Below are 27,344 nucleotides of genomic sequence, written 5' to 3'. Positions count from 1 at the left end.
GGGAGTGAAGGGCAAGACCACCCTTAGTTTCAGGTTTCGATAGAGTGGAAAACTTGATCCTAGGTTTTTTATTGCCCCATATAAATTTGGTGATGCTTTGGTTAGTTGTTTTGAAAAAGGAAACTGGGAGATAGCATGGGAGCATCTGAAATAAATAGTTCAGTCTAGGGAGGACGTTCATAAGGATGACATTAATTCTTCCTACTAAGCTAATTGGGAGGGAGATCCAGGTTTGGAGATCGTTCTTGATTCGATCCAGGAGTGGAAGATAATTTTCCTTGAAAAGGCTTTTCAGATCTGGTGTTATGAAGATCCCGAGGTATTGGAACCCCTGTGTTTTCCATTGGAAAGGACATAGTGTCTTCATAGAGCTGGTGATTGTAATATTGAGAGGGCAGACAGTGGATTTGTTAAAATTGATATTATAACCTGAAAACTTGCCATACTGAACAATTGTGTCTAAAATGAGAGGAAGGGATTTCTCAGGGTTGGATATGTAGAGCAGGACATCATCCGCGTAGAGCGAAATCTTGTGCTGCAGGCCGCCTGCAGAAACACCCATAATACTTGGATTGCTCCTTATCAGCTCTGCCAGAGGCTCCGCCCCCAACAAGTAGAGCAGGGGGGACAGCGAGCACCCTTGTCTTGTGCCCCGTTCCAGAGGGAATCTGTCAGAGTTCAGTCCATTGGTAGTCACCATGGCATTTGTGATTTGATCCATTTAATAAAGTTTGGGCCCATATTGAACTTTTCTAAGACTGAAAACAGAAATCTCCACTCCATTCTGTCAAATGCCTTCTCAGCATCCAGTGAAGCCAGCAGGACAGGGGTCTTCTGTGCGTTTACTTGATCAATAATATCAAAAAGACGGCGAATGTTATCAGAAGAGTATCGGTCTCTAATAAATCCAGTTTGGTCCACTTTTATTACTTTGGGAAGAAGAGTGTTTAGACTTTTGGCGAGCAATTTGGTAATTACTGTGTTTTGTAGTTGAAATGCAACAAGCTTATGGGCCGGAAGGACGAGCAGGATAGGGGGTCCTTGTCCTTTTTGAGCAACACTGTAATGCGAGCTGTGTGCATTGAGTCTGGAAGAACTCAGTTTTTGCAAAAATCCTCCAGCATTGGCATGATGATAGGATGAGCTGGATCCAAAAAGCTTTGTAGAACTCTCTGGGGAATCCATCTGGGCCTGGGGACTTATTAGGTGGCATGGGGGTAATTGCCTCCAGGATCTCCTCTGTAGTGAAGGGGGAGTTGAGATCTTCTTGGTTGGTCTCTGATAGTTTAGGTAACGAGATTCCCTCTAGGAAAGAGTGGAGTTCTGCCTCCGTGTGTTTTCTCTCAGAGGTATATAGTTTGCAGTAAAAATCATAAAAAGTTAAATTGATCTTTTTTGGGTCATATGTGACCTCGTCCTCTGCTGTTCGGAGAGCCATGATTGTACTTTTTTTTTATCTCCCGAGTGTAGTCCAAATTCAGTTGTGCTTTTGCTGCTTTAAGATGACTCCAGGAGGTGCTGTCTGGGGATTGTTTATGTATTTTTCACAGCATTCCAGCTCCCTCTCAAGATCTAGCCTGTGTGCTTCCATTGCTTTTTTCTTAGAGGAAGCATATGCAATTAGATGACCTCTTAAAGTGGCTTTAGCAGCGTCCCACATTGTGGCCGGAGAAACAGGAGAATCTTTGTTGTCTTGTGTGTAGTTGTCTATCCATGTAGTTACCAATGTATGGAATGCTTCGTTTGATAGCATGGAGGTGTTGAATTTCCAGCTCTTTGACCTCGGGATGTTTTTGCAGAGGTCAAAGCGGAGGTGGACAAAGGCGTGATCTGAAAGTGCTATGGGTCCGATTGTACATGTGGCTGAATTTATGAAACTCTTTGGGATAAAAATGTAATCTATACGGGAGTAGGTGTTATGGACATTAGAGTAGTATGTATAGTCCATAGATGAGCTATTAGTCTCTCTTCAGATATCTATCAGTCCCATCTCTTTAGTAAGAGAGTTCAACATCTTTGCAGATCTAGGATTTGTGGTGGGGACTTGAGATGATTTGTCTAGGGTTGGGTTAAGGGTACAATTAAAATCTCCGGCCACCACACCAAAGGAAACACAATGCTCATTGAACAGGGTTATCATTTTTGACATGAAAGCAGGAGTATCTGTGTTAGGGGCGTATATGTTTAAGGTAGTAATCGGTTGACCATATAGTGACCCAGTTATCAAAATAAATCTCCCCTCCGGATCAGATATGTTTTTTGTCAATTATGAAAGGAACATTCTTATGGATAAGTATGGCTGCTGTTTGATTTGAAAGATGAGAAATACACCTGTCCCACCCAAGCTCAGCTCTGCGGAGTTTGGCATGTTCAGCATCACAGATGTGTGTCTCTTGTAATAGCGCAATGTCTGCTTTTTCCTTTTTTAGAGCACATAGTATCTTTTTCCGTTTTATTGCATGCCCTAGACCATGGCAGTTCCATGTCAATAGATTTAAGGTACTAGTCATCGTCATCGAACAGTAATCGAACTTTAGTGCAAGTCATTGCTGCGTAAAAGTGGATAGTAGTTACAGCTGCGTTCACATAAAAGGAAAATAAATGGTGTACAGAAAATAACAATCTTTGAACACCCCAGCCGAGTTCCCAAACAACTCGACACATCCCGTTGGATCTATTACCCCCCTCAGTCTGCGTTCAATTCTGCCTTCTGAAAAAAACAAAAAAAACGGGAACAGTTAGCAACGCACAACGTCTCCCCCTCCCCACCAAAGAAATGCCTCATCCGCTCCTCTCCGTCCCCCCATTGAGTAAATGACAACGTAGCCCCCGTCCAGACCACACTAAAATAGGGAGAAAATAAAATCAATAGCCCAGCCTACATTTACCTCCCCCAAGGGACATAGGGAACCCCAAGTAATAATAACAACACAAAAACAGGGAAATAAAAGTAGGCTGAAACATTAGTAGGCCTAGGTTAGGCTATAGAGCCTATTCCTTTCAGCTAAAGCAAAATAAATATTAATTGGACGGCTATAATGACATTTAGCGGGGGGGTTGGGTCTTTGGATATTGGCTATATGTTGTCTTACCTCCTTTAGTAATAGCATTAATCGCATTCAGTCATTGGTCCCTTTCTCATTGACCAGGATTGTCTTTCAAAAAACGTTTTGCCTCTTCGGGAGTTTTGAAGTGTCGCAAGGCTCCTTGGTGAAGAATCCTGAGCTCGTTTGGGTATTTGAATCCCCTGAAGATGCCTCGGTCAATGGAGTATTTTTTCACTTCATCAAACTCTCAGCGCTTTCGGCGTATTCCAGCTGACAGGTCCTGGTGTAAAGCGAGTTTGGCGTTTTCCACTGTGATGGTGTTGTTTTTTGCCGCCTGTAGGACTCGTTCCTTGTCGGTGAATCTCAGGAAACGTATGGTGATTGGGCACGGTGGTTGTCTGGCTGCTGGTGGGAGCCTCAGTGCTCAGTGGGCTCTCTTGAGTTCTATGGGCCTGTCGGTGGACAGGTGGAGCCACTCTGGAAGTTTGTCTTGCAGGTAGCGGATCAGTTGCATGTTTCCCTCTTCTTTTTCGCCCAGATTTAATAGAACACAATTATTCCTTCGTCCCCTGTTTTCCAGGTCCTCTGTTTTCTCTTCCAGATGCTCTATTTTCTTTTTAGCATATGCTATTGTTTCCATGGCATCTGTCAATAAGTTTTCCATGGACAGGATTCGCCCCTCTGCCTCGTCCAGGCGCCCCACGTTTATGGTTATCTTGTTGTTGATGTCAGGCAAAGCATTTTCCAGGATTGTCACCTTGCCCCCTATGAGCTGAGAATTAATGGCATCTAATTTAGTGTTGAGTTCTGTACGTTGGGATCTCAACTCAGAAAGGATGTCTTCGACAGAGTGCGAGGTTGGCATTCGTTGTGCCTCGGGGGGAGGGGCAGGTCCTCTTGCTCCTGGCTAATGGTGCTAGCTTTTTCTGAAGCTATCTTCTTCTTGGAGGCTTTTTCCGTTGCTAATGCTCGAGTCCGGGTAAAAATGTCACCTGTAGTGTCGCCTTTTGTAGTCGCCATGACTTTTTCTTACTAAAGCTAAAGGAGTTTGAACTTGGAGTGGAGGTAAGATTAGGAATTGGAAACTACTTGTGCGGAGCTCTTAGTTCATGGGGCCATCTCGTTCAAGGGTCACGTGACCCCCCATACACTGCATTTTTGAGGAACAATGGGAAAGTGATTCTGCTTTGAAAGTTGATACACTTTTGAGAAAAAGGCCTTTGAATGTTTTGGTACCTACTGGAGAACTCTCCTTTGTCTCCACCCATTCAGCATTGTTCACCCTCTTAAGCTTTAGCCACACCCATCTCTTTAAGGATTCACATGTGAGGTCATGTGCTAAACAGTGAGTAGTGTAGTAAAGATTAAGACTAAAAGTGGTAACACCTACAATAAGGAAGAATTTCAGGTAAACAGAAAGTGTCCAGATGTAAAGAAACCTTAATAGAAAATGACTAAAGTATAAGTCACCCAGGAAAAATACTACTTGAGTAAAAGTCTGAAGGTATTTGGTATTAAAAATACTTTAAGTATCAAAAGTAAATGGAATTGCTCAAATGTACTTAAGTATCAAAAGTAAAAGTATAAATCATTTCAAAATCCTTAAACCAGGCGTCCCAATTTCTTTCATTTTTTTAAATTGACAGATAACTGGGGCACACTCCAACACTCAGACATAATTTACAAACAAAGTATTTGTGTTTAGTGAGTCTGTGGGGTATGTCACAAAATCATGTTACGACCACACATAGCAAAATATTTATATATAAAATTAATATTAATTAGTCTTGCGAAGTGGATGGGTCTCTACAAAAGGTGTAAATGGTGCAGCCAAATGGTTACTTGTATAGTAGCAATATCAGAAATAGATAGTGGTAATATAAATAAAACAATATACCGTATGTACACAAACAATATTAATAACGATAGTGATAGACGAGGTGGTTGTATGCATACAATCAGGGAAAAAGTGGCTGAGCAGCAGGATAAAATATATATGTAGTTCCAGCAACGTATCGCGTGTGTGTTCGGAGAGAGTCATTTGAATCGAAGCACTGCAGATAGTGCTGATGACTGGTTCGTCCGAACAAACGCATGAACAGGGGAATCTATATTGGGAGATCCTGTTTCTGTCCTGCCCTTGACTTTGGTGCAGGTCATGTGATGTCCATAACCTCTTCGTCACAAAACTCCCTGATCTTCTCAAAAATATAAGTTTGTCTTGCTGTGTCCAGTCCAGGTGGTGCTTGTACAGGCAGACCACCTGTGGGAGGAAGGATGTCAGTGTGGTCCCGATTGTACGCTCTGACTGCCAAAACATGGTCCCGACTGAGTCCGAACGCTCCTTGGCGACAACAACACCAGGCTCCAGAGCACCAAAGCTGTAAAACAGGAAATAGCACAACATCAATTCACCTCCCAAGTTTAGATAAGAATAATAACCTCATACAATACAATGAAAATGATATTCACCTGAAGTGCTGGTACTGCTTGATCTGTGTCACCGGCCTAAAATACGGAGTCAGATGTTGTTGCCAGCCATAGCTTTCCACCAGCACCGTACCATCCTCCAGTCCCACCAGCTGTGGGATGTTGTCCCCTGTCACAGTGCTGTCCTTCACAACACCAGAAATCTCAGACAAAGTGTTCACTCTGGTATTTCTGAAGCTCTACTTGATGATCCCGAAGCACCAGTCGGGGGAGAACTTGGTGTGGCCTGTGATCAGGAAGTGAAAGTCCAGACTGTGGTGGAGCTTGTGCATGGTCCGCCAGGCACAGTGGCAGAGCACAAACTTAACCGCTTCTGGCAGATTGGCAGATCTGAAGACCTGATAGTTGTTCCTCTGGCACTGCCAGCAAAGATCTGCCCTGGGCTTAGTGCTTGAGATGTGGGGCAGCAATTGTCCCCACAGATTCCTGAAGGAAGACAGCTTGACTACACGTACCTCTAGAAAATACAGAAATAATGTGAGATCAATAAATGTAGTGCCAATCATGTTGGAGGTCAATTAAATAATCAAAATGTGTTTATGCTTTACATGCCAAGTGTTGTCATCGATTCCTTGTAGAGATGCCACACTGCTGCTTTTGTCACATGGGATGGCAGCAGCTTTCCACCAAAGTGTTTGTGTCCTGGATAGCGTCCTCGTAATATTACTGCATTATCCTCTGCGTAGTTGTTGATGAAGTTCACCACTCGCTGCAAGTCCTCATGCTTCAGGTATAACCTGTGCTTGCTTGGGCCAGCTCTCTTTTTGATGTGAGGCATTAGACCATTCTCCTTGTATAACTGGTGGAGGAGAGGCAGGCGTGTTCTACTGATGAAAGACAAATTCCAGATACTAATGTTACCCACACTTCATGCATGTAAGTTAATGTTATGTTAATGTCCATGTAAGTTAATGTTATGTTAATGTACATGTAAGTTAATGTTATGTTAATGTAGCAAGCCAGCCATCTCACCTCCACGAACATCAGCTAAAATAAGGTGACCAGATTTCTGAAATGAAAACCGGGGACATTTCCAGTTCGGTGGTCAATATATCATTAAAATATCCAATGTTACTTTCTATGAAATGAAAAAGGGGGACAATTCCAGGTTAACGTATTTAGTCTTTTATTTTACCTTCATTTTACTAGGCAAGTCAGTTAAGAACAAATTCTTATTTTCAATTACGGTCTAGGAACAGTGGGTTAACTGCCTGTTCAGGGGCAGAACGACAGATTTGTACCTTGTCAGCTCGGGGATTTGAACTTGCAACCTTCCAGTTACTAGTGTACATGTGCTCTAACCACTAAGCTACCCTGCCCACTGTGATAGAAAACAACTATACTACAGAAACACTACAGACAAGACAGAACTGATCTGAACAGCCATTCAGTGGTACTGCTAGAATAAGAGCAGAAGAGAACATGAGCAAAATTGAAACAACAGAGACAATAGTATATGTGAAATACTTAACATAATAAAGAAATAAGATGCTGATGAGATTGGTAACTACATAATATACCAACCTAATCTGTATATTTCTCAGAAGAATGTATTTTCTTCAGGAATGCTCTGTCTTTGGACAGCTTCTCCATGAACACCTGGCAGGGGATTTATTCTCTTGTCACCAGTTGAAGTTTGTCTTCACAATAAGCATGGCCTTGATGGTAGGAACAGTGAACCTATTTCCTGCAGCTGTCCATACTGCATATTGTTCATTTGGGAGAACACTCTCTCGACTGGTGCATTACTTCCAGGTAAGCACATGACAACAGACGCTAATCTAGCCAGGTTAGTGTGTGGGATGTCGTTCTCTTTGAAGTGGTTAACCACCGTGCTCCATCTCTGACTAAGCCATGTCTCAGATGTTTTCCATTCTTCAAGCGATCCCCCCTTTAGGAACTCTTGCAGGCCAGTAACCTCGTCAAACAATGCATCCTCATTGATGGTCACATTGGGGCATTTTTCCTGCCTTCTGGAACTCTTCACGCAGAGGTTGCCTTTTTAAAAGGAGACAATGTAAATCTTTTAGATTATCTGTTATGTACTTGAGTGAAGACCCAAAAGCGGTTTTAACAGAAAACAGAGTTCTTTAATGAAAAACAGGAATGGCATAAATCCTCTTCCAACGTTGTCAATGGAACAAAAAGAACGTTAGTATAGTGCAGGATGCACCTGCCAGGCAGACTCCGACAGGATAGGACAAGGTGGAAGCAAACGAGACGACAGCTTGCTTCTGGCATCAAAAACACAAACAAGAATCAGACACTGAAAGTAACAGGAACAGAGAGAGAAATAGAGACCTAATCAGAGGGGAAGAGAGAACAGGTGGGAAAGAGTGAATGAGCTAGTTAGGGGAGATGTAGAACAGCTGAAGAATGAGAGACAGAGAAGGTAACCTAAAAAGACCAGCAGAGAGAGACAGAGTGAAGAGAAAGGACAGGAACAGACATAACAAGACATGACAGTACCCCCCCACTCACCGAGCGCCTCCTGGCGCACTCGAGGAGGAAACCTGGCGGCAACGGAGGAAATCATCGATCAGCGAACGGTCCAGCACGTCCCGAGAGGGAACCCAACTCCTCTCCTCAGGACCGTACCCCTCCCAATCCACTAGGTACTGATGACCACGGCCCCGAGGGCGCATGTCCAAAATCTTACGAACCCTGTAGATGGGTGCGCCCTCGACAAGGATGGGGGGGGGACGAGCGGGCGCGAAGAACGGGCTTAACACAGGAGACATGGAAGACCGGGTGAACGCGACGAAGATAGCGCGGGAGAAGAAGTCGCACTGCGACAGGATTAATGACCTGAGAAATACGGAACGGACCAATGAACCGCGGGGCCAACTTGCGAGAAGCTGTCTTAAGGGGAAGGTTCTGAGTGGAGAGCCATACTCTCTGACCGCAACAATATCTAGGACTCTTGGTCCTACGCTTATTAGCGGCCCTCACAGTCTGCGCCCTATTACGGCAAAGTGCCGACCTGACCCCCTTCCAGGTGCGCTCGCAACGCTGGACAAAAGCCTGAGCGGAGGGGACGCAGGACTCGGCGAGCTGAGATGAGAACAGCGGAGGCTGGTACCCGAGGCTACTCTGAAAAGGAGATAGACCGGTAGCAGACGAAGGAAGCGAGTTGTGGGCGTACTCTGCCCAGGGGAGCTGTTCTGACCAAGACGCAGGGTTACGAAAAGAAAGACTGCGTAAAATGCGACCAACAGTCTGATTGGCCCGTTCGGCTTGACCGGTAGACTGGGGATGAAAGCCGGACGAGAGACTGACGGAAGCCCCAATCAAACGGCAAAACTCCCTCCAAAATTGAGACGTGAACTGCGGGCCTCTGTCGGAAACGACGTCAGACGGAAGGCCATGAATTCGGAAAACATTCTCGATAATGATCTGAGCCGTCTCCTTAGCAGAAGGGAGCTTAGCGAGAGGAATGAAATGAGCCGCCTTAGAGAATCTATCGACAACCGTAAGAATAACTGTCTTCCCCGCTGATGAAGGCAGTCCGGTGATAAAATCTAAAGCGATGTGAGACCACGGTCGAGAGGGAATGGGAAGCGGTCTGAGACGGCCGGCAGGAGGAGAGTTCCCAGATTTAGTCTGCGCGCAGACCGAACAAGCGGCGACAAATTGACGCGCGTCACGTTCCCGAGTGGGCCACCAGAAACGCTGGCGAATGGAAGCGAGCGTACCCCGAACGCCGGGATGGCCGGCTAACTTGGCAGAGTGGGCCCACTGAAGAACGGCCGGACGAGTAGGAACGGGAACGAACAGAAGGTTCCTAGGACAAGCTCGCGGCGACGGAGTGTGAGCGAGTGCTTGCTTTACCTGCCTCTCAATTCCCCAGACAGTCAACCCGACAACACGCCCCTCAGGGAGAATCCCATCGGGGTCGGTGGAGACCTCAGAAGAACTGAAGAGACGAGATAAAGCATCAGGTTTGGTGTTTTTTTGAGCCCGGACGATAAGAAATAACAAACTCGAAACGAGCGAAAAACAGAGCCCAACGAGCCTGACGCGCATTAAGTCGTTTGGCTGAACGGATGTACTCAAGGTTCCTATGGTCAGTCCAAACGACAAAAGGAACGGTCGCCCCCTCCAACCACTGTCGCCATTCGCCTAGGGCTAAGCGGATGGCGAGCAGTTCGCGATTACCAACATCATAGTTACGTTCTGACGGCGATAAGCGATGAGAGAAAAACGCGCAAGGGTGGACCTTGCCGTCAGAGAGAGCGCTGAGAAAGAATGGCTCCCACGCCCACCTCTGACGCGTCAACCTCAACAACAAACTGTCTAGAGATGTCAGGTGTAACAAGAATAGGTGCGGATGTAAAACGATTCTTAAGAAGATCAAAAGCTCCCTGAGCGGAAACGGACCACTTAAAGCACGTCTTAACAGAAGTAAGGGCTGTGAGGGGAGCTGCCACCTGACCGAAATTACGGATGAAACGACGATAGAAATTAGCGAAGCCCAGAAAGCGCTGCAGCTCGACGCGTGACTTAGGAACGGGCCAATCAATGACAGCCTGGACCTTAGCGGGATCCATCTTAATGCCCTCAGCGGAAATAACGGAACCGAGAAAAGGGACAGAGGCGGCATGAAAAGTGCACTTCTCAGCCTTCACATAAAGACAGTTCTCCAAAAGGCGCTGGAGGACGCGTCGCACGTGCTGAACATGAATCGAGAGAGACGGTGAAAAAATCAGGATATCTTCCATGTAAACGAAAACAAAAATGTTCAGCATGTCTCTCAGGACGTCGTTAACTAGTGCCTGAAAGACAGCTGGAGCGTTAACGAGGCCGAAAGGAAGAACCCGGTATTCAAAGTGCCCTAACGGAGTGTTAAACGCCGTCTTCCACTCGTCCCCCTCCCTGATGCGCACGAGATGGTAGGCGTTACGAAGGTCCAATTTGGTGAAAAACCTGGCTCCCTGCAGGATCTCGAAGGCTGAAGACATAAGAGGAAGCGGATAACGGTTCTTAACTGTTATGTCATTCAGCCCTCGATAATCCACGCATGGGCGCAGGGACCCGTCCTTCTTCTGAACAAAAAAAAACCCCGCTCCGGCGGGAGAGGAGGAGGAGACTATGGTACCGGCGTCGAGCGAAACCGACAAATAATCCTCGAGAGCCTTACGTTCGGGAGCCGACAGAGAGTATAATCTACCCCGGGGGAGTAGTTCCCGGAAGGAGATCAATACTACAGTCATACGACCGGTGTGGAGGGAGAGAAGTGGCCTTGGAACGACTGAACACCGTGCGCAGATCGTGATACTCCTCCGGCACCCCTGTCAAATCGCCAGGCTCCTCCTGTGAAGAAGAGACAGAGGAAACAGGAGGGATAGCAGACATTAAACAGGTCACATGACAAGAAACATTCCAGGATAGGATAGTATTACTAGACCAATTAATAGAAGGGTTATGGCGCACTAGCCAGGGATGACCCAAAACAACAGGTGTAAAAGGTGAACGAAAAATTAAAAAAGAAATGGTTTCGCTATGATTACCAGAGACAGTGAGGGTTAAAGGCAGCGTCTCACGCTGAATCTTGGGGAGAGAACTACCATCTAAAGCGAACAAGGCCGTGGGCTCCCTAACTGTCTGAGAGGAATGTCATGTTCCCGAGCCCAGGTCTCGTCCATAAAACAGCCCTCCGCCCCAGAGTCTATCAAGGCACTGCAGGAAGCAGATGAACCGGGCCAGCGGAGATGGACCGGAAAGGTAGTGCGTGATCCAGAAGGAGAGGCCTGAGTAGTTGCGCTCACCAGTAGCCCTCCTCTTACTGATGAGCTCTGGCTTTTACTGGACATGAGGTGACAAAATGACCAGCGGAGCCGCAGTAGAGACAGAGGCGATTGGTGATTCTCCGTTCCTTCTCCTTGGCCGAGATGCGGATACCCCCAGCTGCATAGGCTCAGCATCCGAGCCGGCGGAGGAGGGTGGCAGTGATGCGGCAGGTGGCAGTGATGTGGAGAGGGGAGCAACGGAGAACGCGAGCTCCTTTCCACGAGCTCGGCGACGAAGATCAAACCGTCGCTCTATGCGAATAGCGAGAGCTATTAAGGAGTCCAGACTGGAAGGAACCTCCCGGGAGAGGATCTCATCCTTAACCTCGACGAGGAGACCCTCCAGAAAACGAGCGAGCAAAGCCGGCTCGTTCCAGTCACTAGAGGCAGCGAGAGTGCGAAACTCAATAGAATAATCCGTTATGGATCGATTCCCCTGACATAGGGAAGACAGGGCCCTGGAAGCCTCCTCCCCAAAAACAGAACGGTCAAAAACCCGTATCATCTCCTCCTTAAAGTCCTGATACTGGTTAATACACTCAGCCCTCGTCTCCCAGATTGCCGTGCCCCACTCACGCGCCCGTCCGGTAAGGAGAGAAATGACGTAGGCGATGCGGGCTGCGCTCCTGGAGTAAGTGTTGGGCTGGAGAGAGAACACCACATCACACTGAGTGTGGAATGAGCGGCACTCAGTGGGCTCCCCAGAGTAACACGGCGGGTTGTTGATCCTGGGCTCCGGAGACTCGGAAACCCTGGAAGTGGGCGGTGGATCGAGGTGGAGTTGGTGAACCTGTCTTGTGAGGTCGGAGACTTGGACGGCCAGGGTCTCAACGGCATGTCGAGCAGCAGACAATTCCTCCTCGTGTCTGCCTAACATCGCTCCCTGGATCTCGACGGCGGAGTGAAAAGGGTCCGGAGCCGCTGGGTCCATTCTTGGTCTGATTCTTCTGTTATGTACTTGAGTGAAGACCCAAAAGCGGTTTTAACAGAAAACAGAGTTCTTTAATGAAAAACAGGAATGGCATAAATCCTCTTCCAACGTTGTCAATGGAACAAAAAGAACGTTAGTATAGTGCAGGATGCACCTGCCAGGCAGACTCCGACAGGATAGGACAAGGTGGAAGCAAACGAGACGACAGCTTGCTTCTGGCATCAAAAACACAAACAAGAATCAGACACTGAAAGTAGCAGGAACAGAGAGAGAAATAGAGACCTAATCAGAGGGGGAAGAGAGAACAGGTGGGAAAGAGTGAATGAGCTAGTTAGGGAAGATGTAGAACAGCTGAAGAATGAGAGACAGAGAAGGTAACCTAAAAAGACCAGCAGAGAGAGACAGAGTGAAGAGAAAGGACAGGAACAGACATAACAAGACATGACATTATCTGTGCGCTTTCCCCATGCTTGCAAGTAGTTCACAGCCATAGTGAAGAACGATTGGGATGTTTTGAGAAAGCTCTCTATAGACATGGCTCCATTTTCCTCTAGCTCTCTCAAAGTCCTCTGACCACTGGAATGAAGTTGTCATCACGTCTTGCAGTCAATTTTGCCTCAATGTTTCTCAGAACTGCAGCTGAGTCCACAGCACAGTGGTCCTGGCATTCAAGCATCTTGATCATGCCACTGAATGTGGTCGAGTTTCCATGGACAAAGGCCAGCCAATGTTCAGTCAGTGGATCTTTGAAACATTGCTCGCAGGGCATTTGTCTTAAGAAAGAAGAAAGGATTACAATGGCACATACCTTTTCAGCACACTTTCTAGAGCAGGGAGCATGGACAGCTAGCGAACATTGCTGTGTCCTAAAATGTTATGGTACTCCTGGCCAACAAACTTTCTACTCTGACGGTGAAAATATGAAAATATCCAAATATCTTTGTGAGCAGGTACTCAACACCAAGGGGAATCATAACCAAAGCTGTTCTGGCCATGTTATGAATGATGTGGGCAGGACAACCTAAGCTAATCATCTCCCGCTGCAGAGCGTTTTTAACTTTGGTATGGACATTGACTCTCCCCAGCCTATTCAATCCTCCAAAGTTGGTATTTGTGTTGTCGGCAGAGAATGCCATGACTTTGTTTTGCAGGTTACATTTTTGGATGACCACCAGGACCTCAGCTGCAATCTCCTCTGCTGTTTCTCCTTTCAATTCAACAAAATGAAGCAGTTTTGTTTTGACAGATGTGTTACCACCATATACAAAATATATATGCAAAAAAAGTATTTAGTCAGCCACCAATTGTGTAAGTTCTCCCACGTAAAAAGGTGAGAGGCCTGCAATTTTCATCATAGGTAGACTTCAACTATGCCAGACAAAATGAGAAAAAAAATCCAGAAAATCACATTGTATGATTTTTTATGAATTTATTTGCAAATTATGGAGGAAAATAAGTATTTGGTCAATAACAAAAGTTTATCTCAATACTTTGTTATATACCCTTCGTTGGCAATGACAGAGGTCAAACATTTTCTGTAAGTCTTCCCGAGGTTTTCACACACTGTTTCTGGTATTTTGGCCCATTCCTGCATGCAGATCTCCTCTAGAGCAGTGATGTTTTGAGGCTGTTGCTGGGCAACACGAGTTTCAATTCCCTCCAAAGATTTTCTATAGGGTTGAGATCTGGAGACTGGCTAGGCCACTCCAGGACCTTGAAATGCTTCTTACGAAGCCACTCCTTCGTTGCCCGGGCGATGTGTTTGGGATCATTGTCATGCTGAAAGATCCAGCCACGTTTCATCTTCAATGCCCTTGCTGATGGAAGGAGGTTTTCACTCAAAATTTCACGATACATGGCCCCATTCATTCATTCCTTTACACGGATCAGTCGTCCTGGTCCCTTTGCAGAAAAACAGCCCTAAAGCATGATGTTTCCACCCCATGTTTCACAGTAGGTATGTTGTTCTTTGGATGCAACTCAGCATTCTTTGTCCTCCAAACACGACGAGTTGAGTTTTTACCAAAAAGTTCAATATTTGTTTCATCTGACCATATGACATTCTCCCAATCTTCTTCTGGATCATCCAAATGCTCTCTAGCAAACTTCAGACGGGCCTGGACATGTACTGGCTTAAGCAGCGGGACATGTCTGGCACTGCAGGATTTGAGTCACTGGCGGCGTTTTGTGTTACTGATGGTAGGCTTTGTTACTTTGGTCCCAGCTCTCTGCAGGTCATTCACTAGGTCCCCCCGTGTGGTTCTGGGATTTTTGCTGATCGTTCTTGTGATCATTTTGACCCCACGGGGTGAGATCTTGCATGGAGTCCCAGATCGAGGGAGATTATCAGTGGTCTTGTATGTCTTCCATTTCCTAATAATTGCTCCCACAGTTGATTTCTTCAAACCAAGCTGCTTACCTATTGCAGATTCAGTCTTCCCAGTCTGGTGCAGGTCTACAATTTTGTTTCTGGTGTCCTTTGACAGCTCTTTGGTCTTGGCCATGGTGGAGTTTGGAGTGTGACTGTTTGAGGTTGTGGACAGGTGTCTTTTATACCGATAACAAGTTCAAACAGGTGCCATTAATACAGGTAACGAGTAGAGGACAGAGGAGCCTCTTAAAGAAGAAGTTACAGGTCTGTGAGAGCCAGAAATCTTGCTTGTTTGGAGGTGACCAAATACTTATTTTCCACCGCAATTTGCAAATAAATTCATTAAAAATCCTACAATGTGATTTTCTGTTTTTTTTCACCTCATTTTGTCTGTCATAGTTGAAGTGTACCTATGAACCTCTCTCATCTTTTTAAGTGGGAGAACTTGCACAATTGGTGGCTGACTAAATACTTTTTTTGCCACACTCTATCTTACAATATCTGACTACTACTGGCAGCAGCTATACATGTCCATGATTGAACTCATCAATGGACAGGACACAAATTCAACCTGGTCTAGGTCCTGTCTTACCAAAGTCGTTGCCCATGGTGCTAACACGTTACTCACTATGGCTTCACATTTTGTCCTAGCACATGTACACTTCGGCTCATAAAGCTTTCGTGTCATTTGTGCTGTGCAGTCCATAGATCTCTAACTATGATTGCGTCGCATAGTGTGGTATGCAAAGACACCCTCCTGCACAGCTTGAAGAATGTGGTGACAGAGTGCATACCAACACGGGCAATTAGAGAGGCTTTATGCTTTTTCGTCTGCTGCTGTTCTACCACTGCCGTTCTTCCCCCGCTGCCTATTGAAAAAGAGGAATTACAAAGGGTGCAGTGAACCATGCTATCGTCTTGACCTGAGCGTATACATGGAAATTCTCTCATCATGTTGTCTTTAAAATGGCATTTTCGTTTCTTGGAAAGAGCCATTGTACCTCCTCTGTCTGCTCTTCTTCACTCTCCTTTTGTCACACTTCTTACTCTCTTAATCTTTTCTTCTCCACTCATCTTCCTGCTCTTTCTTCCTTTCCTTCTCTTTTCCTTTCCACCTCACTCTTCCACACTCTCCTCGCTTCACTCTTTTTACTCCCTTAATTTTTCCTTCTCAAATCTTTAATAATAAATATTACACTATTAGATCAAATACTTTGGTTAATAGATTCCCATTGCTTGCCTCATGTTTGTATTTTATCTAAAAAAATGGTTTAGAATAATACATTGGCAGGCTCTGTAATCATATCTTTACCTTTCCTCCTCTATCTCTTTCACTCTTCTTCCTATCCAGTCTTCCTCCCTCTCCAAAACATTATGCTAATATTATCCATGAAAATGTCAAAATATATTTTCACACTACTTATAATGCCAAACCATTAAAATTGTAATCTACAAATAAATATTATCATAATTAATTGTGAATGAATTTAATATAATCATATTTTCAAAATAGCCCGTCCACTGCATGTTTACATGTGAACGTTTTTTAACCTAGCTACCATGACAGTAGCTGGCTAACCTAGCTAGATAACTTAATCGACATAGCTAATGTTAGCTAGCATAGCCTATTTAAAACCTTATAAAGCAGAGCATCTATCTATATAATAAATTGTGACATTATAACATCATTAGCTAGTATCTCAAACAAGTGTAACTTTGTTTGTTTGTGGTGATGTTGTGGATTCGCTTGATACTTGCTAGCTTCTGGACGAGTTTTCCACAGCAGTGTTCTCTAAAACTATCCCCCAACATGTAGTTAGTAGAAGAGTGAGTATATATTATTTAACTTTGCAGTCTGTTATTAATGCACAGTTAAAAACGGGGACATTTCCAGGGACAGCACCAGCCGGGGACAGGCCACCAAAAACGGGGACTGTCCCCGGAAAATGGGGACATCTGGTCACCCTAACAGCAAGCAATACAAACTGATTGTCAACCAAACAGGCTAAAGTCAACCAAGCAGGTTCAATGTTAGCTAGCAAGCCAGCCATCTAACCTCCGCTAGCGTTAGTTAGCTAACAGCAAGCTTTAACTTGGGGTATTTTGTTTAGACATGTAACGTTAATTAGCTAGCTAGCTAAACAATTTATAGCTAGCTAAAGTTAACCAAACATGTTCAATGTTAGCTAGCATTTGGATTAAACTGATAATAATGACATGTATAACATCAAACAAAGTCATGCTTACATTTTAAACATGTCATTGTTTGACGTTATACATGTCATTATCTGATGTTATGTCACCACAACAGAAGTGTGTTTTCGAAGTGTCCTTTGCATTCAGTTTAATCCAAATGTTAAGCAGAGAAATACAAGAATGTGTTCCAAACGAAAACTGTTGTCACAGTATCCTCCATTCTGTCAAAATAAGAAGCTATTTTCATATTTGAAGCATTTCTCTCCCCACATAACAGATTTTGTAGAAATGGAAAACAGAAAGTTGATGAGAATATTGGCTTATGTTGGGGGGTTGTTTCAAGGCTGAGTTGATAGCTTGATAAGAATTTGTCTTACCTTGTCATTGCAGCATAGTGATACGGAACACAACTCTCACTCTACATAGTAAAATCCCTCCACGGCATTCTGGCCTTATAGCTAAACCACTCCACCAAGCACCACACTCCAGAGACCTGTAGACTAACCCTTTTCAATCAGCTTTTTTTACCATTCCAAAGCTCTGTGACCCAACAGCTTGCTTTGACACTCCTGTATTGATGGAACACGAGCCCCAGCGCTTCCTCTGACGCTTTTCCCTCTTGCAGATTTATTCTCTTGTCACCAGCGGACCGGAGCGCTCGCTGACGCCTGGCACACATGGCCTGTCTGCCAAGGAGACCTGGGTCACCTATGTGTCTGTGTGTCTTGTTGTATGTTTATGTAAACAGGGGGGTGGTTGTGGTTGGGTAGATCTGTGTTTGCCTCCCAATGGAGCAATAGCACACCTCCCTACACCCCCATCCTCCCAACTCAATTGCTGTGGTCCGTAAATCCATGTGCCAACAGATGCCCTGTAGACGCCAACACTCCCCTCCATCATTCTCTCCCTTCCTTCCAATCCCTGACCTAGAGTTGTTTCTCCACAGACTCCTGTCCTAGCGGCGGGTGTTTCACTCAGAGGGCGACGACAGGGAGTCCTTGAAGAGACAACCTTCCCCCTTTGACGTCTTAACGACTTATTCAGCAAGCCACGGTTGTTTGCTCTACGATCTTTTCTAATCATAGGGTGACCGTTAAGCTGCTCCACAGAGAAACCTATCCCCGTAAGAGAGAAACGGGTGCAGGCCATTCCCTGGTGTACTGTGAGAGTAGCCACTTTACCCCATTGGAGATGAGGTCAGGGTATTCCTAGATTTATAGCAAAGGCAATGTTCTCTGGGACAAAGTGTTTGGAGATTGCCATCTGCCAATCAGTGGAAATGTGCAGATAGCAATCGCCCAATCAGTGGAAGAGATTAGCTGTTTCTGTGGTTATTTATCAACCCTCATCACAAAGTACTTAGTGCCATTATAACGGTATGCAGCCCATTATGTAGCTCCTACAGTATGGCTCTCATAATGGAGATGAGTTCCAGATGCAGCTCTCCGAGTTTGGGGTTACAAAGGTATTATGAAGCATTAAAATGAGCTATAAAGCATTATGAATCTCTTCCCCTCTCTCCCCTAGTTCCCTAAGCTGTAGCCACCACCGCCAGATTTAAGATGTGTTACAATTGTTACGAATCATTATGAAGCGTTATGAGGTGTTATGAAGCATTATGAACCCTCCTCTCTTTCCCCTAGACCCCACAGCCGCAGCCACCACCATCCCCACAGCGGAGGACCGCTCGTCGTGTGACAACACTCCCTTCGGCTGTTGTCCTGATGGCAAGACGGCTTCCAGCAGCCCTGAGGGAGCCAAATGCCCCTGTAAGTACCCCACAACCCCTCTCTCCTGTTCCCCTCCTATACTTACCACCTCACCTCTCTTCAACCCCTTTAGGAGGTACACTTGAAATTGAAGAGGACTTTTGGATATGACACAATATGCTCATATAAAATCTAGAGCTGTGTTGCTTCTTTCTCATCACACCAACATTACCAGTCGCTACCGTCCATGAAATGAAATCACACCAACATTACCAGTCGCTACCGTCCATGAAATGAAATCACACCAACATTACCAGTCGCTACCATCCATGAAATGAAATCACACCAACATTACCAGTCGCTACCATCCATGAAATGAAATCACACCAACATTACCAGTCGCTACCATCCATGAAATGAAATCACACCAACATTACCAGTCGCTACCATCGAAGAAATGAAATCACACCAACATTACCAGTCGCTACCATCCATGAAATGAAATCACACCAACATTACCAGTCGCTACCGTCCATGAAATGAAATCACACCAACATTACCAGTCGCTACCGTCCATGAAATGAAATCACACCAACATTACCAGTCTCTACCGTCCATGAAATGAAATCACACCAACATTACCAGTCGCTACCATCCATGAAATGAAATCACACCAACATTACCAGTCTCTACCGTCCATGAAATGAACTCACACCAACATTACCAGTCGCTACCGTCCATGAAATGAAATCACACCAACATTACCAGTCTCTACCGTCCATGAAATGAAATCACACCAACATTACCAGACGCTACCGTCCATGAAATGAAATCACACCAACATTACCAGTCGCTACCGTCCATGAAATGAAATCACACCAACATTACCAGTCGCTATCGTCCATGAAATTAAATCACACCAACATTACCAGTCGCTACCGTCCAAGAAATGAAATCACACTAACATTACCAGTCTCTACTGTCCATGAAATTTAATCACACCAACATTACCAGTCGCTACCGTCCATGAAATTAAATCACACCAACATTACCAGTCGCTACCGTCCATGAAATTAAATCACACCAACATTACCAGTCGCTACCGTCTAAGAAATGAAATCACACCAACATTACCAGTGGCGAGGCGCTAACGTTTTCACATCCACCCTGTCGATTGATAGCTCATTCTACCAAAGAGTTACCGATTTATAGTGTATCGCTCCTTAATCAACATGCCAGACCTATTTCTACTCCTGAGAAAGGATGATATCACACTCATTAGGATGGAACTGACAAGTCCATGGCAACCGGCAAGGTGTAATATCTATCAGCGGAGTGTCTTGCTTTATTTTCCTCCTGTATTGATGGTGTAAGTGGTCTCTCTGAGGAGAGGAGCTAACCGCTATTTGCTAACTCCTAGCGAAAACAGGCGTAGTTAACGTTAGATCGCCCTATAAACGATCATCAGAAGGTGTGGAACATTTTTATTGGTGTGCAAATGGACATTTTGATCATGTTTGTGTTCCTTTAACCGTCCGAAATCCCTACAGCAAGTGCAAACATTTTTATGCATCCTCATAGTCGCAATATTTGTTTTTTCTGTCTAGCCCAGATAAGCATCAGTGGGAGTGATTTCAATTACTCTGACTTTGTTGCCACACCATTGAAACATCTGAAAAGTGTACTAACTTGTATCATTTTTTTGTTGTCAGAAATTAGAAAGTGACGTACCATTTGAAAGCTACAGCCATTGTCTTTACGGAAATCAAACTATCTCACTTGTTTACAATAGGAAAAGTGAATTTGAAAACAAGTGTCTGTTCAGCCATGGTGACGACCCAAACCAGGTTTGAAGTTGCCAAGAGACATCATGTGCTCTCCTACTGGACAAACTGGGAATCAGATGGGATATATTTACATCAATGGATAGGTAGAGACTTCAGCTTTCTCATCATTTATTTTATTTTTATTTAACTAGGCAAGTCAGTTAAGAACAAATTCTTATTTAAGATGACGGCCTAGGAACAGTGGGTTAACTGCCTTGTTCAGGAGCAGAATGACAGATTTTTACCTTGTCAGCTCGGGGATTCGATCTTGCAACCTTTCGGTTACTAGTCCAATGCTCTAACCACTAGGCTACCTGCCAGTCCCGTGCTGCTCATATTTATATCATTCCAGTAAGATGAAAAATTATTCCTGTAATACGAAAAATTACATTGCACAAGTCCTGTCTGGGAATTTGTGCATGTTTAGAGCGACACCATTAGGTTTTTTTCATGAAAAACAACCTTTTGGAACAATAATTGTTTACATATTTAATGTTAAACCTAGACTTTCAAATCTCTCAGTTGTGACCCCCCCCCACACACACACATACACATTTGTTTTATCTGCTGCATCTAAGACTCTGTTATAGTCACATTGTTTCTGATCCCCCTTTATCACCCCCCTTTATCATAATCCCACAGTCCTTACCTTTCTGACAGTACTAATCATGTGTTTGAAGGACTTATAGTTTTGAAATGAAATCGACTTTATGAGGGTAGTATACAATATTGAGTCATTTACAAAATGCCACCAGAGGGCGTCAGAGTTGAATATGTTAATACTAAGAACAAATCTTCTGTCCACTTTCCGAATGCAAGTTGCGAGTGGCAAGTTAAACTCAGACAAGGCCTTTTAAATTTCACAGTTCAACCTTATCTGATAATCCCCCATCCCTCTCTTTGTCCATCACGGCTGCTGCTCGTCGGAAAAATGGCCTCCTCTGTTTTGTCTTCTACCGATATAAAAATAATCTGATCTATTGCTCTCCTCTCCTCTTTTTTTCTGCTCTCCATCCAGACCTTCCCCATTTGTTCCTATTTAATAGCTGCCCCATCAGACTTGAATCGATGTGTGTCGTGCGAAGACAACGGCCAAAAAAAGTCCTTATCATGCAATTTTTTCAGTCACCGGTTTGGCGGCATTAGGAGACAATTATGGCTATCTTCCACGATAATCATACAAATGCTCTTCACTTTTTTTTCAGGCGAGCTCCAAGCAGGGCACCATGATTGATTTGGGCAATTTGTTCAGCTGATTATGAGCCGTGGCATGAAACCTCAGCATCAGCGCCTCTCCTCATCTCCTCTCCAGCCCCCTTTCTCTCCTGCTTCCTGCTTTATTTCACTCTTCTCTTGCACAATGTCTTGAGTCTCGCTGCCATTGTGTTGCCGGAACAATAGCAAGAGGCCATTGAGGGTTGAAGGATTTTGAACAGGGAAATGGGGATGTTTAAGGGCAAGGTGTGGGACTGTCTTTGCCAAAGCTGGAGACTTTTAGAAAAAATGTGCTATGCGTGTTGTCTTGTCTGTCCCTCTCTGCTTGTCTTTGTAATATGTGTGTCAATATCTCCTATCTGTCTAACTGATCTCTCTCTCTAACAAGTCCTCCATGCCTCTGCCAATTTTTGGGACAAGTCTCAGTCTGGTAAACTCCATTACTCCACCCCCTGCCCTTCTGCTCTTCCTCTTCTCTTCTTCTTTCATTCCTCCTTCATATCCCACCATCCACTCTTTCCACTTCCGCTGCAGCCAATCACAGGCTCTGCCCCCTCAACTCCACAGCCACACCCACCATAAAAAACAACCACACTAACCCTCCCCCCCACACACACACACTCCATCACTAACCCCAGACTGGCACTACCCCACCCAAATGGTCACTGTCTGAAGCCGAGGGCGGGTAGTTGTGGGCACCGCATGCCTCACAGGTACAGAAAGTAAACGTTTATAACTTGTGTGTGACACCATTTCTTCCCAGCCACCATGCGGCTCAGCGGCTTCCTGCACTTGGACCAGGTGGAGGGCCAGGAGGTCTTCTACACCCCTGAGATGGAGGATCCCAAGTCTGAGCTGTTTGGCGAGACGGCCAGGAGCATCGAGAGTGCTGTGAGTAGCAACCCCCCTACATACAGAACTAGCTGTCAGTGATTCAAAAACGGTCTGTCGAACAAGTGTGGGTTGTCAAAGTTAATGCTCGCTTATAAACGGGGACATTGTGTGTGTGTGTGTGTGTGTGTGTGTGTGTGTGTGTGTGTGTGTGTGTGTGTGTGTGTGTGTGTGTGTGTGTGTGTGTGTGTGTGTGTGTGTGTGTGTGTGTGTGTGTGTGTGTGTGTGTGTGTGTGTGTGTGTGGTGTGTGGGCGCACGCACACGTGTGCTTCTCGCCAGCTGTTGAAATGGTGTCACTGGCCCGCGTCGAATCCTAATCTACCACCTCACAACACTCAGTGTGTGACTGTGTGTCTGTATGTGTGTGCATCCTACGCCTTGTGGGGGCCAGCTGTGGCACGAGATAGCAAAAGCATCCCTCTAGCCCCTTGTGTGTGTTTGTCTGCTGGAGACGGTGTGTGGATATCACCTGAAGCTAAAACTAGAGAGGGGGAGAGGTGGCCATGTTTCTGGTTCAGTGTGGCCGTGTGGGGGTTTGTGTCTGGGCACACACATATTGGTTTTGTTATGCTACCTGCAGTCCCGCCCTCTACCCGGCAGTGGTACCTGAGAAGTATGTACAGAGACATAAACATACAGTAGGCTAGTATAGAAAATGGAATATAGTGTAGTGGGAGTGATGTCATTCACCCCCATACAAATCATTTGGAGTGAACAGAAGAGCAACAGGAGAATAACCCAATTGTGTGTGCTTCAAAATCTCTTGAGATGAGTGGTCAGCAGGAGTTAGCTCTATTTTTGAAAATAAACAAGAATTAGGTCAGGCACTTGGTACAGCGCCTTATGTCTCCCTCAAGGTGTCAACTTGAGCCAACAGAGTGAGATACATGATGAATGTTATGCTCTCTCTAGTAGGGAAGCATGAAACCATGTGGATTACAAGCTTATTTACCTCCTGACAGTGACTTAGACTTCATTTGGGCACCAAAAGCACACACCCACATTGTGAATCAGAAGCTAAACCAATCAGCAGCCAGCGTGTGCCATGCTAGCCTGACATTTACCACTGCCTCAGAAAAAAACATGTTCATGTAATTATACCCCTATCTGCAGCTAAATGTCAATTTGTGCACTCAGACCAGGCCCAATGTGCTTCTACACAGTAGAAGACCTATTCCCTGACATAGGTTGTGTCCCAAATGGCACAGGGGCCATGGTCAATAGTAGTGCACTATACAGGGAATAAGGTGCCATTTTGGATGCAGACATAGTCTTCCCCCATCCTTCCGGGAAATGAGTTTACTGCACTCAAATTGGATGAGCCACTGCACAGAGCTCATTACCTCGCTCATTCATCATCCTGGTTGTATTCATTATGCACGAAACAGAACAAAACAGACTGAAACAGGGAGGGACAACCTAAACTGCAAAATATTTGTCTATGGTATGTACTAGTGAATGTGTTTCTCCTCCCTGGCTCAGCTGAACGAGTTGTTCCGTAAATCAGAGGTGCAGAAGGACTTCATGAGTGTCCGAGTCCGCAGCCTGGCGCCCAGCAACTCCATCCTGGCCTTCATCGAGGCCCACTTCAACCCAGGTAAAAACTATTTGATCAAAAGTCATGATGAACACACTCTGGGCCAGTTTCCCGGACACAGATTAAAAGGCATGTTCAATGGAGATTGTCCTTTGAAAGTGCTTCTTAGTCCAAGAAACCAGCCCTTACTGTATGGTATAGTATGGCAAATGTACTGTTATCATCAAATCAAATCAAATGTATTTATATAGCCCTTCGTACATCAGCTGATATCTCAAAGTGCTGTACAGAAACCCAGCCTAAAAACCTAAACAGCAAGCAATGCAGGTGTTGAAGCACGTTGGCTAGGAAAAACACCCTAGAATGGCCAAAACCTAGGAAGAAACCTAGAGAGGAACCAGGCTATGAGGGGTGGAGAGTATAACAGAACATGGCCAAGATGTTTAAATGTTCATAAATTGCCAGCATGGTCAAATAATAGGTCTGGGACAGGTAGTACGCCCGCTGAACAGGTCTGGATTCCATAGCCGCAGGCAGAACAGTTGAAGCTGGAGCAGCAGCACGGCCAGGTGGACTGGAGACAGCAAGGAGTCATCATGCCAGGTAGTCTTGAGGCATGGTCCTAGAGCTCAGGTCCTCCGAGAGAGAGAAAGAGAGAATTAGAGAGAGCATACTTAAATTCACATAGGATACCGGATAAGACAGGAGAAGTACTCCAGATATAACAAACTGACCATAGCCCCCCGACACATAAACTACTGCAGCATAGATGCTGGAGGCTGAGACAGGAGGGGTCAGAAGATACTGTGGCCCCCGGACAGGACCAGACAGGAAGGATGTAACCCCACCCACTTTGCCAAAGCACAGCCCTCACACCACCAACTTATCATCCTGAGACGAAGACAAAGGCAGAGTATAGCCCACAAAGATCTCCGCCACGGCACAACCCAAGGGGGGCGCCAACCCAGACAGGAAGATCACATCAGTGACTCAACCCACTCAAGTGAAGCACCCCTTCTAGGGACGGCATGAAAGAGCACCAGTAAGCCAGTGACTCAGCCCCTGTAATAGGGTTAGAGGCAGTGTCCCAGTGGAAAGAGGGGAACCGGCCAGGCAGAGACAGCAAGGGAGGTTTGTTGCTCCAGAGCCTCTCCGTTCACCTTCACACTCCTGGGCCAGACTACACTCAATCATATGACCCACTGAAGAGATGAGTCTTCAGTAAAGACTTAAAGGTCGAGACCGAGTTTGTGTCTCTCACATGGGTAGGCAGACCATTACATAAAAATGGAGCTCTATAGGAGATAGCCCTGCCTCCAGCTGTTTGCTTAGAAATTCTAGGGACAATTAGGAGGCCTGCGTCTTGTGGCCGTAGCGTACGTGTAGGTATGTACGGCAGGACCAAATCGGAAAGATAGGTAGGGGCAAGCCCATGCAATGCTTTGTAGGTTAGCAGTAAAACCTTTAAATCAGCCCTTGCCTTGACAGGAAGCCAGTGTAGGGAGGCTAGCACTGGAGTAATATGATCAAATATTTTGGTTCTGGTCAGGATTCTAGTAGCCGTATTTAGTACTAACTGAAGTTTATTTCGTGCTTTATCCGGGTAGCCGGAAAGTAGAGCATTGCAGTAGTCTAACCTAGAAGTAACAAAAGCATGGATTAATTTTTCTGCATCATTTTTGGACAAAAAGTTTCTGATTTTTGCAATGTTACGTAGATGGAAAAAAAGCTGTCCTTGAAACAGTCTTGATATGTTCATCAAAAGAGTGATCAGGGTCCAGAGTAACGCCGAGGTCCTTCACGTTTTATTTGAGACAACTGTACAACCATTAAGATTAATTGTCAGATTCAACAGAAAATCTCTTTGTTTCTTGGGACCTAGAACAAGCATCTCTGTTTGAGTTTAAAAGTAGAACGTTTGTAGCCATCCACTTCCTTATGTCTGAAACACAGGCTTCTAGCAAGGGTAATTTTGGGGCTTCAGCATGTTTCATTGAAATGTACAGCTGTGTGTCGTCCGCATAGCAGTGAAAGTTAACATTATGTTTTCGAATGATATCCCCAAGAGGTAAAATATATAGTGAAAACAATAGTGGTCCTAAAACGGAACCTTGAGAAACACCAGAATTTACAATTGATTTGTCAGAGCGATATAGTACTAAAACACTTGAGTGTCTCTCTCTCTCTCTGGCAGAGTTGTGCAGACTCAGGACAACTAAGCTTTGAAGGAATACGCAGATTTAAAGAGGAGTCCGTCATTTGCTTTCTAATAATCATGATCTTTTCCTCAAAGAAGTTCATTAATTTATTACTAATGAAGTGAAAGCCATCTTCACTTGGGGAATGCTGCTTTTTAGATAGCTTTGCGACAGTATCAAAAATACATTTTGGGTTGTTCTTATTTTCCTCAATTAAGTTGGAAAAATAGGATGATTGAGCAGCAGTGAGGGCTCTTCGGTACTGTCTTTCCAAGCTAGTCGGAAGACTTCCATTTTGGTGTGGCGCCATTTCCGTTACAATTTTCTGTAAGCTTGCTTCAGAGCTCGGTATTTTCTGTATACCAGGGAGCTAGTTTCTTAAGATAAATGTTTTTAGGGGTGCAACTGCATCTAGGGTATTGCGCAAGGTTAAATTGAGTTCCTCTGTTAGATGGTTAACTGATTTTTGTCCTTTGACGTCACTGGGTAGGCAGAGGGAGTCTGAAAGGGCATCAAGGCATCTTTGTGTTGTCTGTGAATTTATAGCATGACTTTTGATGCTCCTTGGTTGGGGTCTGAGCAGATTATTTGTTGCAATTGCAAACGTAATAAAATGGTGGTCCGATAGTCCAGGATTTTGAGGAAAAACATAAAGATCCACAACATTTATTCCATGGGACAAAACTAGGTCCAGAGTATGACTGTGACAGTTATGTCTAGTGTAGCACATTCATTAAACATATAAACAAGTTTCTAAATGCCAATGTAAGCAAAAGGCTACGGCAGTGTATCACTGCACTGGCATTATTGTTCAGGAAGTCATTCCATTTTACAAAACACACTAGACCGTGTCTATGCTATTTTCATTGTTATTCTCTTTTTCAGACGTGGGCTGTATTTGTTATTTGTAAGAGCCAACAGGGAAAAACTAACAAAACAAATCCTCTCAGTGAGCTTGGTGGCGTTGTCTTTCAGAACTGGGTTCATTTCAGCCCCAGAGTGCTGTTAAGCATTGTTCACACTGCAGGCCTTAATGCTCAAATCAGTTCTGTTTTGGAATACTGATTGTCCAAACAACAAGTTACAAGTGATCAATTCGGATGTGTGTGTGTGTTCAGACAACAGTCATTTGCTGACATGGCT

The 27,344-nt window shown here is 44.9% G+C and overlaps 1 protein-coding gene across 1 annotated transcript in view; it reads left to right on the top strand.

Annotated features, from left to right (window-relative positions):
- The window catches only part of LOC135527407 (agrin-like), a 567,339-nt gene that overhangs the window by 469,891 nt on the left and 70,104 nt on the right, over positions 1-27,344 (top strand). Inside the window, 3 exon segments of the mRNA XM_064955939.1 lie at positions 18,468-18,593; positions 22,338-22,465; positions 23,949-24,063. Coding sequence (XP_064812011.1) covers positions 18,468-18,593; positions 22,338-22,465; positions 23,949-24,063 — 369 coding nt within the window.

Source organism: Oncorhynchus masou, chromosome 33 (genome assembly GCF_036934945.1).
Source record: "Oncorhynchus masou masou isolate Uvic2021 chromosome 33, UVic_Omas_1.1, whole genome shotgun sequence".
In the NCBI taxonomy this organism is placed as follows: Eukaryota; Metazoa; Chordata; class Actinopteri; order Salmoniformes; family Salmonidae; genus Oncorhynchus; species Oncorhynchus masou.
The sequence above is the reverse complement of the archived record's forward strand: the minus strand, read 5'-3'. Positions and strand labels throughout refer to the sequence as shown.